We start from the raw sequence: 17,521 nt of genomic DNA, 5'->3' as shown, positions 1-17,521 counted from the left end.
TTCTAGTTTTATATTTAGATATTATTGTATTATAAGTTGTCAGATAACATTACAGCACTGTCTGTCTCTGTCGAAAGTCAAATATAAATATAATGTACATGAGTAAGTGAAACCAGCCAATAAGCAAATAAAAAGTGTCCTCAAACTGACCTTGTTGTTGAACTGCTATAGGGTGTTGTAGCCTAAAATGATAAGGTATTGTCTTGCAGGGTATGATAGGAACACTTTAGACAGAAAGGGCAGCTTGGTGGTATCAAGAAGAGCCATATTATAATTGTTTGGCATTTTGTATAGTTCAAATCAGGATATTAAAGCCTTATCAGCAATTTTGCATTTACCTCCCATTAAGGTTGACACTTCTATAGAAAATTGACTACAGAAATAATGTTTTATCCTACCACAACCTCTTTTTACTCAGCCTAACACAGTGGTTCTCAAACTTTTTCCATGTCAAGGACCCCTAAACTGACAAAAATTAGACCACGGAGCCCCATTTGATTTTTATTACAGAAAGTGTTTGGAACCCATGACAAAAATGATAATACATTCTGATATTGTGTTATTTATGGGTGGAATTAAAGTTTCCCCTTCTGCTGTGGACCCCCTGGAACCAGCTCAAAGACCCCAGACCCCACTTTGAGAACTACTGGCCTAACAGATTCAAAATGTATGCTTCAACTGAAAAACATTTTTTTTTTTTTAAATTAACAATAATTTAAGATAAGGATACCATACTCGGCAATGACTTCCACACACTGAATGCTCGTAACTGTGGATATAATAATATACCTTTACTCTTTCATTTGGGATGGTGGTTAACGCAGGAGACCCCGCTCCGTCCGTCCCAACAACAGTGAAATTGGCTCCGTGACCAGCAGGGAGAGACAGTGAGATGGGCGGTTTATAGTCTAGTGGCCGGGGCTCTTTTTGTTTTTGTGTTGGACTGGATGGGAGGGAGCAGCAGCCTCAGTACCAGGCACTGCTGTCTCTCACTACTGACTGGATAGACTGAGGAGGAGGCTGCTACATGCTGCTGCCGCCGCCGCTCCTGCTGCTGCTGCTCCTGCCTTTGTCGTAAAGGGGACTTTTTTTCACCGCGGCTACATTTTGAGCCAGAGGGATATTCTTTTTTTTTTGTTCCATTTTTTTCCTTATTTTTATTTTTTTATTTACACGGATTCCGAAGTGGGAATAAGGCAGTCACCAGCGCACCAATGTACTCACTACACGAGGGCAGCGGTCTGCTTCTGCTGGCGGTCTTGGCAGGACTGCAGGTAATGTAATCTCTGAACGGTTTCTAGCGGAGTTACACCGGACAGTTTAGGTGCTTGTTGTTCACCGGCGATAATGTTTTATTGAGTTACGAGCCCGGCAGAGCTGCTGGCCTCCCAACAAGCACTTCGTTCGGCGTGTACTTTGTAAAACAATGCCTTGTTCACCGTAAAGTAGGTCTAGCTGGGGCTGTAATTATCGGCTAGCGGCTGTCTTTATTGTATGCTATGGAGTGATGTGTCTCGTTTAAAAACTACGAACATTTGAAATTAATTGGGCGTATATTTGAGTTAAAGCAATTCAAATTCGCCATGACGTAGCCTAATTCAAGAGTTCATATCTGCTGAATCTTTATTGTCTGGAAGTTGGGACGACACAGGCCCACATTAACCTAGTTCTCGCTAGGTTATATTTAGTTTAGCTTTAATATTTATGTAGATTGCTGCAGCGTGTCCTTGCCCCCCCCCTCCCCAGGCGAGTTAATTGACTCTGTGGTAAAAGCCGTTATGAGCAACAATGAAAAGTAGCCTCCTGTCAAATTTAATGGAAGTACATTACGTCTAGCCTAGCTATACACGCAACATTGATGGGATAATGATTGCTACAGAGTGTCGTTGTAATTGGGTGTTTTAATTTTTTTTCTTACTTTGTCAAAATTGAGTCCCTCTGAGCAACAGAGAGGGACAGTAGTAACGTAGCTACTAAGCAATGCAGTTTTTTGGTAGTTGAAATAGTTGTAAATTCAAAATTGTACATCCTGGTGCCATTGTTGTAACGTTCAAGAAATCCAGCTTTTCTGCTCCTCCTCTCCCCACCATCCCCCTCCCTCTGCAAGCATTTTCCATTTAAATTCCTCTGATTAAGAATGGCAAGTGGCACGGATACCACAATGCTCTTTTTCAGCAGGACTCCTCTCACTTTACATTCTTTGGAGAGTGCAAGCAAAAACATACAAAGCCAGGCCTTCTGGTCTCGGAGCTGAATCAATGCTGAGGTTGTGTGATGTAGTACATTTGGGCATGCTTTGACACCAGAGATTTTTTAAAAATTGTTAAGTGATTTCTTTCTTGCTTGATAAATTCACACTTTCCAGAAACACCAGTCCTTGCAATTCTCAGATATCTTATTTCCTTGGTAATTCCCTGATATCTGATGCTGTACCTTTTTATGTTGGCATCCTAAGCACAGAGTTTTCTTTTTCAAAATCCAGTAAAAAAAGGAGGTTCTTGATCACAGTTACAGCCTTGCAGTTTCTTGAGAATCAGCTGTTTTCATGTCTTGTTCATTCAGACATTTGCACATGCATGTTTATTCCCACAACAGTTTATCGTTAGCATTTACTTTTCATTCCCTTGTTCTTGTACTTCAAAGTGGAGTGTTTGTCCAGAGTTGTGTGCTGATCAGAGGCGCCGACTGAGAGCGTTGGCTATGACCCTATGCTGTGCCTGGGCCCCTCCAGGGGGACAAATGGAGCTTGTTCTTGCCTAGCCATGCTTTTTGGCTAATGCTTAACCCTTTTGGCCTCATTATCCTAATTGCGGTGCCTGCTATAAAAACAACAGATGCTTTTGTACAACTGTGGGGACTCCAGAACGTGAGCAAGAGGTTTTGGGGGCAACAGGGTGCATTTTTTAAGGTTGATTTATGACTCATTTTCGCTCCCCCCTCCTATCTCTCCTACCCCCCCATCACAGATTGCAGCAGAGTGCAGGGGCACCCCACCATGCAGGCCAGGCTTCTCTGAAGATGTATACAAGGTTGTGGTGCCAGATATCACAGAGAAAGGACAGCCCCTCTTCAAGGGTGAGTGGTTAAATTTTCCTAGTACTGTTTGTGCTGGATGTTATGTCTGTGTTTGATTGAGTGTGTGTGTGTGTGTGTGTCAGCATGTGAATCAAATGTGCGTGCTTGCCACCATGTGTTACATTTCAGGGAGGATCAGAACAAGCCTTACATGTTTAAACAATTAGCTTCGGTGTAGTTGTGTGGTACTGCAAGTCGTGTAGTTTGCCTTGTAAACTCAAATGTGGTTCAACTTTATATGGCTCCTGTCCATTTTGCTTACATGCTGCTTTTTCTTTAAGAGCAGACACAAACGTTTACAGATTGTGACTGAAATGCTAGATCATAGTTTGTGGCTAAACTGTTTTTTGCAATTTGCATTTTTTTTCTTCTTTCTTGAGAGGAGTATTAACTGCTGGCTTTGTCATTAAAAGTGGGAAAACTTTGTTGATTTCACTGGGGACACTTCTTGTTGCAGTGAATAAAAATCAGTTACACAGATTTGAATAATTAGGCAACATTAATCAAACAAATAACCTAGCTATTAAACACCCCATGCATTGTGTTGGTGCATTGAATTATTTTAATTATCATCTGCTATTATTTTGCATTTGTCTTGTCCTAATTAAACAGCACCTCAGTACAGATTTAAACTGCATGCAGGGATGTTTTGTGTCTGTTACTTTAAACACTATTACACCTCAAGCTTTCTGCTTGAATCATATGAAAACAAGTCCAATTGCGGTGTTATACTGCTGAGCCCACTCAATGGCAGTAACAACAGCAATTTAAGTGTCTTTCAAATTGTTTGTTACAGCAATAGTCTTTCTGTCATAAATTTAGTAAGTTTAGATTTTACTTACAAACATACATAACCTGATGCAAACAAGAATGTGGAAAAATAATGATTTTGTTTCAGCAGTCTATTACACTGCGGAAGGCATGACCAATACTGCCTCTTTGGAGTTTAATATTGGTAAAATGAGGATGCAGCTACCGTGAAACGGTACATACTGTAGGTCTACAGACGGTAATAAAAACTGGAATATATCACCAGTGTGTCATTAGGCAGGTTTGAGCCTGGAGGTCATTTGGACCAGAAAACATTCTCACTTGTGTTGGATTTCACAGTGTGCATCTAAAACTTGCATACTGCTGTTGGTGTCAGTCAGAGAGGTGGAGGGAGAGGTGGCAATGATGAGAGAGGGGAAAGGAGAGAGGGGAAAGGAGAGAGGGAAGAGAAGTGCTTAGATGGGTGGGTACAGCTTTCACTGGGCTTTACCTTGTGAACAAGTTTCCGTTTGATCCTGCAGGTGATGGATTTCCTTCTTTTGGCTTGTGGATGAGCCATGACTGGGGGTAATCAGGTTCCCTTTTGTTTGCCCCCCCCCCCCCCCCACCCCTTGTCACAACCCCCTCTCCTATTTTCTCTGCCTTCCCCTCCCCCAGCGAGTTGTTGCTCTGTGGAGATTTCCTTGACAGAGAGGGGCACTCCTGTGTCATTGTAATGCAGCAGGGCTCAGCAGCGTGGGATGATGTTAATGAAACTGCATTCTCTAATGAAAAGCTCCTGTGGCATGTTCTGAAAGACAAAAGCCCCCACAGTGTGGAGAGTAGGGCCAAGTTTTTCAACTTTACTTTCACCATGCTGGTTTGCAATATTGTTTTTGACCTGGAGCTGAGGGTGTTTTTTCTTCCATAGCCACATGTAGCAGGCTAATGCTTTGTGTTTCCTTGCATTTCATTAACTTTGTCAATTGTGACCTGAAAGACCGTAAATAATGAATGGAAAGGCATTGAATGGTTGTTGTTTGGAGGCACAGGCTTGTTTTAAAAATAACATAGTCAGCTAATTCCAGCGTGCACCACTCTTTAAGTTTTCGGTCTTGTTACTTTTCTTATTTGAAATGGGATCTGCTTGAATATCACCGTAATACTATCTGTATGCTTTGTCAGGTGTCAGTAACATGACTCCTTTGCTCATATTGTATTGCCGTTGACCCCACATATGCCTGAGATGCAGTAGAGGTGTGCTGTCAGATATCTTTGTCCTATCTAATTGCAGCCTCTCCTTTTGTTATTGACTAAGAGAATACACACCCTGAGGTCTGTAAAACCTGGAAATGATGGCACTTCACATGTAAACAGCTGACATTGTATGCGCTAAATTGAAGACATCCTGTGGATTTGATGATGGCAATTGTGGCCAGTCAGTTAACATGGCTATTTGAATATAAGATTTAATCACGTTCCTGGGGGCGTCAGTTAACATATCCATTTGATTGTAAGATTTAATCACATTCCGGGGGGCGTCTACTATACTTTAACTGTTAGCTGGCCAAGTGATGCCCCATTGATTTTCAATAGAATTGTTAAAATGCATTTCTTCAAAGTTGCTTGGCAGAGCAGAAGAGAAAAAAGCCAGGAAGGACAATTATTCTTCTATGAGAACTCCTCTCCAACGATCCATTAAAGGGAGGTTATGTTCATTGTTTGCAGATGCAAAACCACGTCAGGATTAGGAGGCTACCCACTTTCTGTCCTGTGACCTTGCTTTTAAGGCTGGAATATTTGCTCTGGCCTGATAATGAGTTATTTGGTTATTTATTATCACACCATCATACAGCGTTAGTCTTTGAATGTTTGTGCAGATTTTTTCTCCTTTCTTGTTTGGTTGCTTGATAAAGCAACTTGTTTTACTAAATTGCATTTAATTTCAGGTAGGCTGCGGGTGCTTTGCCCCTGGGTAATGGAATTCTGGTGGCTTTGGAGAGCTGACACACATTGTGCCATTTTTTTCAGATGAGGCCTTTAAAGCAGGGTTGCGATGTGAGTCAGTCTGGGCATTATTCAGCAGAGGTTTCCCTGCCTAAAAACTGGGTTAATGAAAAGCCCAAAAGCCTAATTGAGCTTAATGCACTCTTTTATGCTGCTGTTTTGCCATCCCTACCTCCAACCATCTATTATGCTTTCATTTTTCTTTCCTCCACCCCTCAGCTCTGTGTTTTACTTCTTTTCTTGACAATTTTGCAGGCTCTGGTGATGAAAGAGATGTATGTTTATAGTCTGCTTTAGCCTTGGTTCAAGTGCTTTGAATGTGAGCGTGTCAAGAGGGTCCAGTGAGCTTGCTACACAGATGAGCTGTGGGAGGGATTTACAGTTGACCAGTTTAATAATGTGATTGAAACAATTAGTGTCAACATCAGCAGTGGGAACATGAACTGGAAAGCTCTAACAGACTTAATATATCTTAGAATTTTCTGTTAATCTATCATTAAGTGTAATTACTTCTCTTGGCTTTGCTTATTTAAAGCAAACCTTTTAAATAAACCAACATTTCACCCTTTTGACAAGAAAAACATCACATACGCAGAATCCTCAATTTTGCATTGACTGAGCCCATTTTTATGTTGTTCTGGTTCTCTGCGCTCTGTTAAGATTCTGATGGCCCAGGGTACAGCTGGGGCCACTCAAATGTGTTTAAGGGGCCCCAGTGTTTGGTGAGACATGACCCTGCTCGACCCTCCGCTGTAAACTGGGCCAAGTGCTCAGCAACATACTCAGCCTGCTCACAGACTGGGGATAAAGTTCGTGGGGATTCCTGGTAAGGTCTAGATGAATAGAAGACCTGGCAACAAGGTCCTGACCCTTCACCATGGAGGCCTCTAATGTATAGCACCCCTAACTCATGTTGTCCTGACCTGCAAAGTTGATTGTGTATCACTTGTAGACAGTCCGATTTAAAAATGTGCGGTTTGCAGTTAGTCCGGATTGCACATTTATTAGTATTTGTCCTCCAACGACATGATAGATAGTAAATAACTATTATGGTCCTTGTGGGGACTATAAGCGCCTATCTCTGGAACACTGCTGAATATACATTTTATTTAGTCTTTTTTTCAATCTATGATGGATCTCTGTTGTTTATTGAACTATTCATTACAGGTTGATGACTTTGAGGAATAGCCTGGAAGAGTATTTGTTGAAGCCCACAGTGTCAGAAAAAAAAGTCAGTTGAGATCTTTGTGTTTGAGGTGTATGAGGTCCGCATTGATGTCAGTTCCAACGCTGAATAATTCAATAGTCAAATATGACTCCCTTAATATTCAAATCCCTGTTCAAGATGAGATCCATAAGCACATAGGAGCCATCATGCAGCAGATGAGAAACATGAAAAGAAACATGAAACACAGTGAGGCTCTTCCTTTTTAATAGCATAGCGGTTGCTGCATGTTTAACATATTCTCTTTGTCATTGTGGGACATCAACAGCAACCACATGACCATCTTTCTCCTTTTGGGGTCCAACCACATATCTATGTTGTTTGTTTAAGCACACGGAGCAGTTTTACTGTAAGTTTGTATGTAATAGCATTTCATTGCCCCCACCTCCCCCCTCTTTTTTTTGTCTGGAAGTGGATCAATAAATCCAGGGTCTTTGTTTGCAGTGATCAATATGCTGTAATGAATGCTGCGCTCCAATTCCCAGCTAAAGCATCACTGGCGGGTTGGGTTTGAATTTGTTTTATTCTTTATTGTTATCAGCCTGCATACATTTATTTTCATCTCCCGTCACTGTGTCTTTTTTTTTTTTTTCCTTGGAGATCCATGGCCTAGATAACCAACACATATTGTTATGGCAGATTGTATCTTGGCAGTATATGGTTTTGGAAAGTAACCTTTGATGCAGTTTGCTTACACTATAACAAGGAAGCAGAGAAGGAAGCATTAGTCAAATGCTAGTGGTAGGCCCACTACAACCATTTGTCAGATGATCACAGCTCCATTGCAGTCCTAAGGCAATATTGGAAATATGAAATAATAATAATGTTAGTGTATTAAAGGCAGTGCAGCCATCTGTGGCTAATTTGTTGGTGTGCTTTCTGAGCCTGCTAGGTGGCATGAAAGGATAGGACATATTTTATTTATTTCTGACCTTTTTAGGCTCTCAAGTTCTCACTAAACCAAAAGTAGTCTGAAAATATCCCCCCCATATTTGGTGGTGTACAACGCTTTAACACAGATAAAAGTATTTTGTAAAGGGGTGACATTGCCCTGATGGCTTCTCATCACCTCTGTTCATATCACTCTTATCAGCTATAGGCCCTGCCCTCTGAATATTGGCACCAACAGTGTGCCTCTGACATTGGACAGTAGTGAAGGTGTCCCTCTAGCCCCTTATACACAGCCTGTTCAAGGTAGCCATTCTATATTGAAGGTACAAACTTTGAAGGGGGGGCTGTCACATTCCAAGATCATTCATATGTGTAAAACGGACAGCCAGTATGTTGGGAGTGCACACCCTAGACGCCGACGCTGTTGTGTTATACATCACGCCTCTGATTCTGATTCTGGGATGCTGGCGTCCTTTCTAAAATCACACATGTGGGCGTCATCATGTGGGCTTTGTTTGGTTCAGTGTATAAAAGAAAAGCCACCATAATGACAAGTATGCTACACTGCAATATTGCGGAATTTCTGTATAAAAAGGGCTTCTTTCGTATCTGTGAGAGTGTGGGGGTTTGTCCTTGGCATATAATTAGCTTGTTCAACCCTGACAATTCTTGATGGTGGTCTAGAGGGGTAGGTGACAGAAACAGTGACTTATATGACTTGCGGGTGGGGGGTTTGTTAAAGGCCATTTGACTTTGACCAGCTAGATCAACACAAGGTTTAGCATTCGACTGAAAATAAGTGGTGAGACACTGTATAATCTGACTGCTTAAAAGCAAATTGTCATTTGTCTCTCACAAGGTTGCATGCAACTACATTTGCCAAATCAAAAGTTCATTGTCTATTAGAGTGTGATATACAGAGTTGAGAAGCAGGCCTTTCATTGAATTGCTCCTTCACACAGTCATGTGAAGGTTTGGGGGGTTTATATGGTATTTGGTTACAGATCACACCTGGGCCCCCCCAGGTGTGACACCATATTGCAAAGGTTTTTTAATGCCTTCATCTAAAAGACTGTCAAAAGAGAAAAGATTTATTTATTCCACTAAAATAATCCTTTATTTTTTGCAGTTGGTCATGACATGAGAGCGAGCTGGAATCATTCTTCACCATGTGTTGTATTCAATGTGAAGAACACCCAGGAAGTGCATAAGATGACCCCGCTATGTAATGAGGCCATGTATAAATAGCTGTATTGACCTGAGTTTCTGCATATATGCCTTCATATAAGTAGGCTAGTGCTATTTTTCACCAGTGAAATACTAGAACCATTGTGGAAAAGAAAATGCCAACTTGCACCTAGAAGACAATACATCAGCACTATGGATTTAATTGTTTACTTTTCTAGGGACTGATTTGTGGATTTCAGTGCCATTTTTCATTTGTGGGACAACCTTTTTTGGCTGGTAGAGCAAACAACTCTATATCTCTTACACAGATCCTGTCTTTACATAGAAAGCTCTGTTTGCCATGTTGCCCCAGCTATTTATTGTGCAATACCCTGTTCGATTTTGCCTACAGTTCCCCTCTCTGCTGTGCTTGTTTTTCTCATTATGTTAAGTTAGTTGAGAATATACAGAGCCATGTCCTCACGTTTTCCATTGGCAGGCATATGAAGGGAAGCCACTCCCATTCCCCCACTACTTCTCTGTCTTGTTAAATCTTTTGTTCATAAGGCAACACATTTAGCTTCAGCTTTGTTGCTTTGAGACAAGAGTCCATTCACAGGCTGCCCAGATGTAGATTCAACAGCAGTACCTGTCTCACTTAGCTCCAAACGCCAGGCAGCAGGCAGACACAGCGTCTTTGTCTGCAGGGTCAAACAGGGAAGCTAATACTCAAATGAATATATTAATGAGAGAGTTTGCACAAATGTAGAAAACAGGAAAAAAAGGACTAGCACTGTGTTCAGCCATTTCCTGTATGCGAGTGACACACATAACTCACTTTTTCATGCTGTGCTCAAGAGGCTACATGAATTGGCTCACTATTATGTCTCTGACAACAAAAGAGAAATTTGAAGCAGGGACACATTAATTGACCCAGATACTGTAACCACATTCACAAAGGCCAATATCCTGCTTGGGAAGAGGCGGCTACCTCCTGCGGGCTACGCCAACTATTGTATTCCGGCAGAGGCATCAATTTCAACGCACCAGCGCTTCTCTGGACACTAGCCTCTGATGACTCTCTAGGTCGTATCTCGTGACATTCTCCATGCATCCTCCTTTTATCCTCCACTCCCTTCCCCTTCCCCCTCCACACGTTTTAAGATGGAGGACCTCCCTTGGCTCTAGTCTATACAATGATTGATGTGACTTAATTGAGTAATGCAAGGACAGTACTGAAGCATTTAGTCCTTTATTCTACAACTGAGTTTGTTTCTTAGGGTGACCTTGCTTGCTTAATGGCTTCAGTCATGAGTGTGATGTGCAATTTTAGTGGTGTTGGTAATATTTTTGATAGATGGCTGTTTGAGATTTTGTGGTGCTGGTGATTTTTTGATAGTTCTTACAGCAAGTGTTCTTTTTTCTTTTACACTAAATAGCGCTATGTGTCCGAACCTGTCAAGAGACAGGATATTACTAAATCTTTGTCTGTGAGATGACAGATATTTCTATTTTTTGTTTGTCTTACAAAATAAAGAATGTCATTACTTTTATTGTTTTTTACATGTTTTTTAAAATCTTGATCAGATTTGTGATTGTGAACATTCCCCCTCCCAAACTGTTCGCTCATCAGATAAGCATATGTAACCCACCATATTACTTGTCTAGTGATCTGCTGTTACCAGGTCTTGCTGACACCAGTGTCTGCCATGACAACACGGATATTATGATTGACCTGCAGCAATTTCTAGTCTCCATTTGAGCGTACACTACGGCAGCGAGCAACACATCGCTCTGGGCCCATGTTGTCTGAGTTTATATTATCTCTGCCTCTGTCGATATTTACTGAGGCATTAAAGAGCGTGCAGCATGTCACCACTTTATTTCCTGTAGCACTGCCTGCTCAGCAGGACAGGGGCTGCAGGGGGGTAGATTCTTACTGAAGGGTATAACTGCTGCTACAAGCTGAACATCTGCTAATTTCTCCAAACATGTTGAGTCTGAATTGCATAAAATAACCTTGTGTGTGATATGTGCCATTGAGTTGGCTAAGACAAAGGCATATGGCATAACAGTTTGAATGTTATTTTGGTACTGATTTGTCTCATTGTAAATGATGTTCTGTTCATGATAAAACAAAATTGTGGAGAAACAGTTGTTTGAGCAGTTGCTGGAAGTAGCATTAATGAAGTGCTCATTAATTAAGTTGCATTAAATCAAGAGATTTTTGAGTGTGTAGGGTCAGAGACTCAAAACAAACATGTTTTTTCTAAGTCTGCTCTTATTGCTAACATTTTATTGCTAACATTGCTATCGTATTGCTAAAGTTTTATATTCATCTAGCACAAGTTGAAACAACCCAATGGAGTCCTCCTTCACACCATATGTCCAATAGTTTCATTATCTATTTAATAAAATATCTGGGTCTCTTTGCCTGGCTAGATGTTCACATTTCTCACTTGTCACTTGTTTTATTTGGCTCTCAGCCATTTTATGCTGGCCGTGAGGAGTCTGCCTGTATGAGGTTGTGATCTCAGAGCAGCTTTCCATTAGGGCTTCACGTTTAATTGTTTAAAAATCAATAAGTACCTTCATAATTGTATGCAAGCTCATCTGAAGTTTTATAAAGCAAAACACAAATTCTCTCTAAATTGCAAATATAAATCAAATGAGCCAGCTAAAAGGAAATTTGAGTCGTGTTGGTGAGGCAGATCAATCAAATTTACTCCCAGTGTTTTTTTAACCATAATATAAAGATTCCATTCCTCCTTCCTTTTTCCAGTGTCATTTGACTTGATATTGATATCAGAAATAGCATTTAATTCTGTGTCTTATAACACAATGCACTATTTATGTTTGAAGATTTCAGATGCTTTGCAGGAATCCCATCAGCCACCTTAGTGCAATACACTCAATCTTCAACATCTTGTGTCAACCCTTCACTCTCACATTAAGTGTTTTAAGCACTGTGACCTTTGTAGAAGATAAGCTTCCTTTGGATGACTTGAAGAGTTTGGAATAACGGCCTCAACCATTAATTTATGGCATTGCTAACCATATGAGGGCTATAAGCCAAGGTTATTGACCTTTCACGCCTGTCACTAGTGATAGAGGGAGCCAGACCCAAAGGGAAAATGAATTGGGCTTATTAAGGAGCTGGGCTTTGAATCAAACCTAGGGGTCAACTTTATAATCCAGTTTTCTTTTTCATTGAAGTCATTACTTTTTTACACTGTTTGACCAATTGTCTTCTGCTAAAGTAGAAATTTGCGAAAGCGTACACCAGGAGTTACACTGAATCATAATGCTCCCCTGAATGTACCTGTAAGAGATCAGGGTGTGATGCGTGAACTGCCTGAAGGATGAACACTCGGAGCACAAAACATATTACAGCAGCACATCTTGAACTGAGGTCATTATTATCAGATGAGGGATTTTGTGGATTCAGAATCACTAATCATAGTTTTTTTTTTCTGCAAAGGCGATTTGAATTGCCAGACTGGCTTTGCAGTTTTATTTCAATCAAAAACACGTTTTTGAGTTTGTGGGTCTCTTCTCGTGATTTACTCGCACATTTGTGGCTGTAAGACAAAGGAGGAAAGCTGAACAGGCAGAAAAGCATTTGAATAAAATGAAGCATGTAAAGAATGTTGTGCAGACTGTAGAGAAACAGAGCCACGGATAGAGAAGATTGAGCATGTTATTTCAGCCCCGTCCTCCCTCAGATCTCCCAGTCTGTAAAACCTGGTGGGAGGCAAGGGAAGCATGCATTTATATTGGATCAACATGCTATCATGTTATTTTTCCAGCTCCACTACTTGTGTTTATAATCATACCCGCTCCCTTATGGGGTTCAACTAAAACCATTTTTATTGACTCTGGAGAAGCTTATCTCTGCCTGATGCATTGTTTGTACATAGGACCACAATCACATCCCAGTGGAAATAAGCAATAGATAAAAACAGAGAATGTGTGTGTTTGTTATTAGAGGATATTCCTGCTGAGGTCCACCTTAAAGGACATTTTTAATATTGTACATTTGTTGCTTTCATACGTATACCTCCGATATTACAAGTGGGCTTCGCTATAACCTTAATTAGGGAGCAGGAACAGAGATGGAATCACTGATGCTGCTTCAGCCGCCCCCTGTAGTATTAATTTAGAGGAGCTTGTTGAATTTTTCAAGTGTTTGTTTATTTGCAGCGAGATAGCCAGAGGATGAGGTAAAAGGACTAATGCATAAGGTTTTTTGTGTGTTCGAGTGTGCTATTTGTGAATGCAATGTATACTTTTTTGTTTTGGGGGGGGGGGGGGGGGGGGACTTATTTGTGTGTTCAGGTAGACTACTTATCAAATACAGTATGTACAAAATGGAAAAATAGTTATCTTTGCCAGTGGGTAACAGGGGTACATATGAGTGGGAGGGCTATTTTGGACCTGAAAAGCTCCATATCGCAAAAGCTTATACCTCGAGCAGGGAAGTTGGTGCCAGCTGAAGGAGAAAACACACACTTAGGCTATGTTCACACTACAGCTAAATATGGTTGTCACTCTAAATCTGAAGTTCACATACAGTTCAGTTGAAGAGCACGATAACTACGTTCTGAATCAGAAAAGTAACTGCTTGAAATGTTCAACTGAATTTGAATGCGTATGGTTGATTTATGTGTGTGGCAAAAATCACACAGGACAACTAGAAGTCAGCCTAATCATAGCCCGTCTTCTTTTTTTACACTCTTCTGCTTCCTCTTTGAGGTGTGATATGCATACTTTTGAATGCAAAAAAAGAAGAAGAAACGGTCTCATACAGATAGAGATAAAGCTGTAACATCCTCACATTTTCAACCAAAATGCCACCTTGCCACTGTGGAGTTGCTCCCATCATGGACCATTTTGTGGTCTGAGACCAAATGCTGCACTTCACACCGAGCACTTTTTTAAAAGGTACTAAATCCACCTAAGGGCAAAGCACATGAAGTCACTGTCGGTTTATCACTACCTAATGGATAAAATTACTCCTTTGGTTGTTTGAGCAATCAAACCACTCTGGAAAAAAAGATCAAATTTCAGTAGACCAATCAAAGGTGGTTGGGGTTAGATGATGCACATGGTGTGCTGTTTACTATAGAGTTCATGTGTTTTTTGGGGTGGTGAGACAAGACATGGGAGAGTTAGTCAAAGAACATGAAAACTACACCAGCTTGAAAATATTTACATTGGCCTAACCCTAAATAATGTTGCTTTGGTTACAGGTGTTGGTAATGGATAAAGACGTTAATTCTATTTATCTCTTTATACTCATCATGCTCTGCTCTGATGTAAAATGTAATCTGTCAGTGGTCGATAGAGATGTCAGACCCCCATCGTCCATTACTCATTAGGGTTTCAGTCAATTAAGACATTTTTGAGAAAATGAGAAATTACTCATTCTTCTCATTCTTCTCTGGAATTTAGGGCAACCTTTTTAGAGAAAATAATGCTGTAAAAACATTATGACAAATATTCAAGTTAAAGGTCAATGGAAGAAATCCAATGACTGGCTGATAAAGATCTACTTTAGTTGAGAAAACCAAATATGCTGTGGATGACATAAATCATCAGGTTTACATGGCATTATTACTTCAGGATTTAGTGTTTGTTTAAAGTTGCCCCCTCCCAACACACATGCCACACAGCTTGTCTTTTAAAGGAGATCTTACTGGATAAATAGCGGAAAAACAACTGTGGTGAACTCGTTTGAATGTTTCCCCTCTGTCCTACCAAGAATGTGTTGTCTAGGAGAGCTGAGGTCAAAAGACACAAACAGGGCTTTGTTCTACATTTACCAGCCTTATTCTGTGTGTAGAGTGACCGTAGTGGACAACACTGGCACACATTGTTCTTTTATACATCTGTTGAAAGATTGACCAGTTTATAGAAAGCACATTTTTATTCATGAGCTGTAATGCTGTATATTAATTATCAGGATTTGTTTTCTGTTGCCAAGACAGTCACACATTCTTGTCTCCTTAAATGAAATAAATTGAAGTTAGGCCTTTTTATTTTAATAGACTTAAAGTACATAAAAACAGCCCAAGCCGAAAAGATTCATGACCCATAGTAGATTACATATGATGTGGGGAAGAGATCTGTGGCTTCTCAGTTATAGATATTTGATGATACAAGATGGAGTACAATAAAATCCACTTTTGTGTTTGAAATTTTTAGGTTACTGACATACATGCGAGCATGCAATGTTGCCACATTTTTATGACTTCAGACTCGAATATTACTATTATTCATAGAGTTGAAACCAGGGGCCAGTACTTAAGTATAATTCTATAAATGGATATCCTTATAAGATGGACAAATCATCCCATTATGACGATGATTCATTCACGTTATTGTGCCACTTGCTTCAATAATGAGTACAATCTCACGGGCAAACAGTATGGCCATTGTTACTTTTAATAGTAGACAAACTAACAACCAGAGTACTCTCATGCTGAGCCCCTTATGAACAAGACTGTTGCAGACATTAAAAGGTGTGTGTGTGTGTGTGTGTGTGTGTGTGTGTGTGTGTGTGTGTGTGTGTGTGTGTGTGTGTGTGTGTGTGTGTGTGTGTGTGTGTGTGTGTGTGTGTGTGTGTGTGTGTGTGTGTGTGTGTGTGTGTGTGTGTGTGTGTGTGTGTGTGTGTGTGTCTGTGTGTGTGTGTCCCTGCTGACAGCTGGAACACTATTCTATGAAACTTGGCCACAGCCAATACAGTGTCTAGCCTCCCCTCAGCCTATTCTCTGATCCCCGGCCTTCATTTATTGGTCCGTCTGCAGCGCGCTAGGAAAATGCAATTGCACCACCATTGATTTGTGTCTGTTTGAAATAAGGAGGTCCAGACACTGGGCACATGCATAAGTAGAAGTTATTTTCTTTTTCGTTCATTTCCTCTTTCCTTCTCTTTCCATTTCTGTCTGTCTTTCTCCCACCCCCACTTCTTGCAAATCCATTCTCAGCGTGCCACACGGGCGAGACGATGGTTCCTCAGCCGCTTATCATGCCTTCCACCAGACCACCGAGGGGTCTAAGCATGTGTACACAGGCAGCTGTGCACCACTGTTAAACTCCATTCTGTGCGGGATAAGTGGGGATTGGCATGTTCTCTGCCCGTCAGAGTGGGATTCATCTGCTCAAAAATGCGACAGCTGGGCAGAGCTTTTTCACTCCTCCCATATGAGAGAGACAGACAGAAATGAGACGTAGAGAGACAGCAGGAGAGGAGGGACATGAAGAGTGGGGTTGCCACAGCTTCCTGACTGTGGCTTGGAGCAAAGCAAATGTTGGCACATGTGTTATGAGTTAGCACCGACATAACTGTTTTAAGAGTGGCCTAACACATTAAAGATGTGTGGCTGGCTCCTCCACTTTCTTTCTTACTCTTTATGCTGTAAACACTGAGCGGTAATGGGAGGAAGGGCATAAGAAGAGTAATTTACGTGCGGAGGAGAAGCCTGAGATGAGCCCTCCCTCTGGGATTAATGGGAGTCTCTGTCTCTGTTCACAGGAAATATGAAAGGCCCTTTGTTGGTAAAGGGCTTGCTGCTGCCAGCAAATAACTACCCCCTATCATATCGAAAATCCCCCAACCTCTAAATTCATTGCCTCCTCCGCTGCTCATCCTTCACCCCTTCTTTTTCCTATAAGCCTCTGTGTTTTCTGTCAAAGTCGCTCATTTATGATTCTATGCTGTGCCTGCTGTACAGAGGGCCCGGGAGACACCAGCTCACGTTGTTAGTATTCACTGTCACTTGACTTCTAGTTCCGGCCATCGGTCGAACAGAAGGAAAAGTGTGAGAAATAGCACTGTACAGTTAGTGATTCATACATTTACCTGTGATGTCAGGCTTTTCCCCTCTCACGTTTTGTGTCTCGTGTTTTAATTCTGAGACCCCATTATCTTATCAGGCAGGGAATGCTGGGTTGCTGTTAATATGTGACCAGTGGGCTGTGCTGGTGGTAATGGTTTATTTTTAGTGCCGGTGCCGGTGTGCGTTAGTCTGCATGGCGGCTAAGCACACCTCCTTAGGCTATGCTAAATAAAGAATGGCCTATCAGTGAGGGGAAATGACTGTTTGGCACTACAGTGGCAGCGTGTCTTTCATCAGGTCACACATTGGTCTCCTCACACCTGCGGCCCAGGACAGGAGGGTGAAAGGCTGTTGGCAGGTGTTAATTGCTAGAAATGACTGCAGACAACAAGGCATGATACTACATTTTCACAACAGTGTCTTTTTCTCTCTCCTGAGCTGATATAGTGTTTTATTTTTGCATCTACACCTAAATGGGAGGAATGAAGTGTGTCACAAAGGATTTTTCTGTTCTGTCTACCTTTGCATTTGATTTTTTTTCTCTGTTCAACCACTTCAATGAAGT

General features: G+C 41.2%; 1 protein-coding gene across 1 annotated transcript in view; it reads left to right on the top strand.

The window, feature by feature from the left end:
* The first annotated feature begins 1,013 nt into the window (after nt 1-1,013).
* LOC133990393 (cadherin-2-like) overlaps nt 1,014-17,521 on the top strand; it is a 66,453-nt gene continuing 49,945 nt past the window's right edge. The window contains exons 1-2 of the mRNA XM_062428690.1: nt 1,014-1,274; nt 2,967-3,075. Coding sequence (XP_062284674.1) covers nt 1,215-1,274; nt 2,967-3,075 — 169 coding nt within the window. The 5' untranslated portion in view covers nt 1,014-1,214. The remainder of the gene's footprint in view (nt 1,275-2,966; nt 3,076-17,521) is intronic.

This window comes from Scomber scombrus, chromosome 11 (genome assembly GCF_963691925.1).
Source record: "Scomber scombrus chromosome 11, fScoSco1.1, whole genome shotgun sequence".
Classification (NCBI taxonomy): domain Eukaryota; kingdom Metazoa; phylum Chordata; class Actinopteri; order Scombriformes; family Scombridae; genus Scomber; species Scomber scombrus.
Note: the sequence above shows the minus strand (reverse complement) of the source record. Positions and strands in the feature narration are given on the sequence as shown.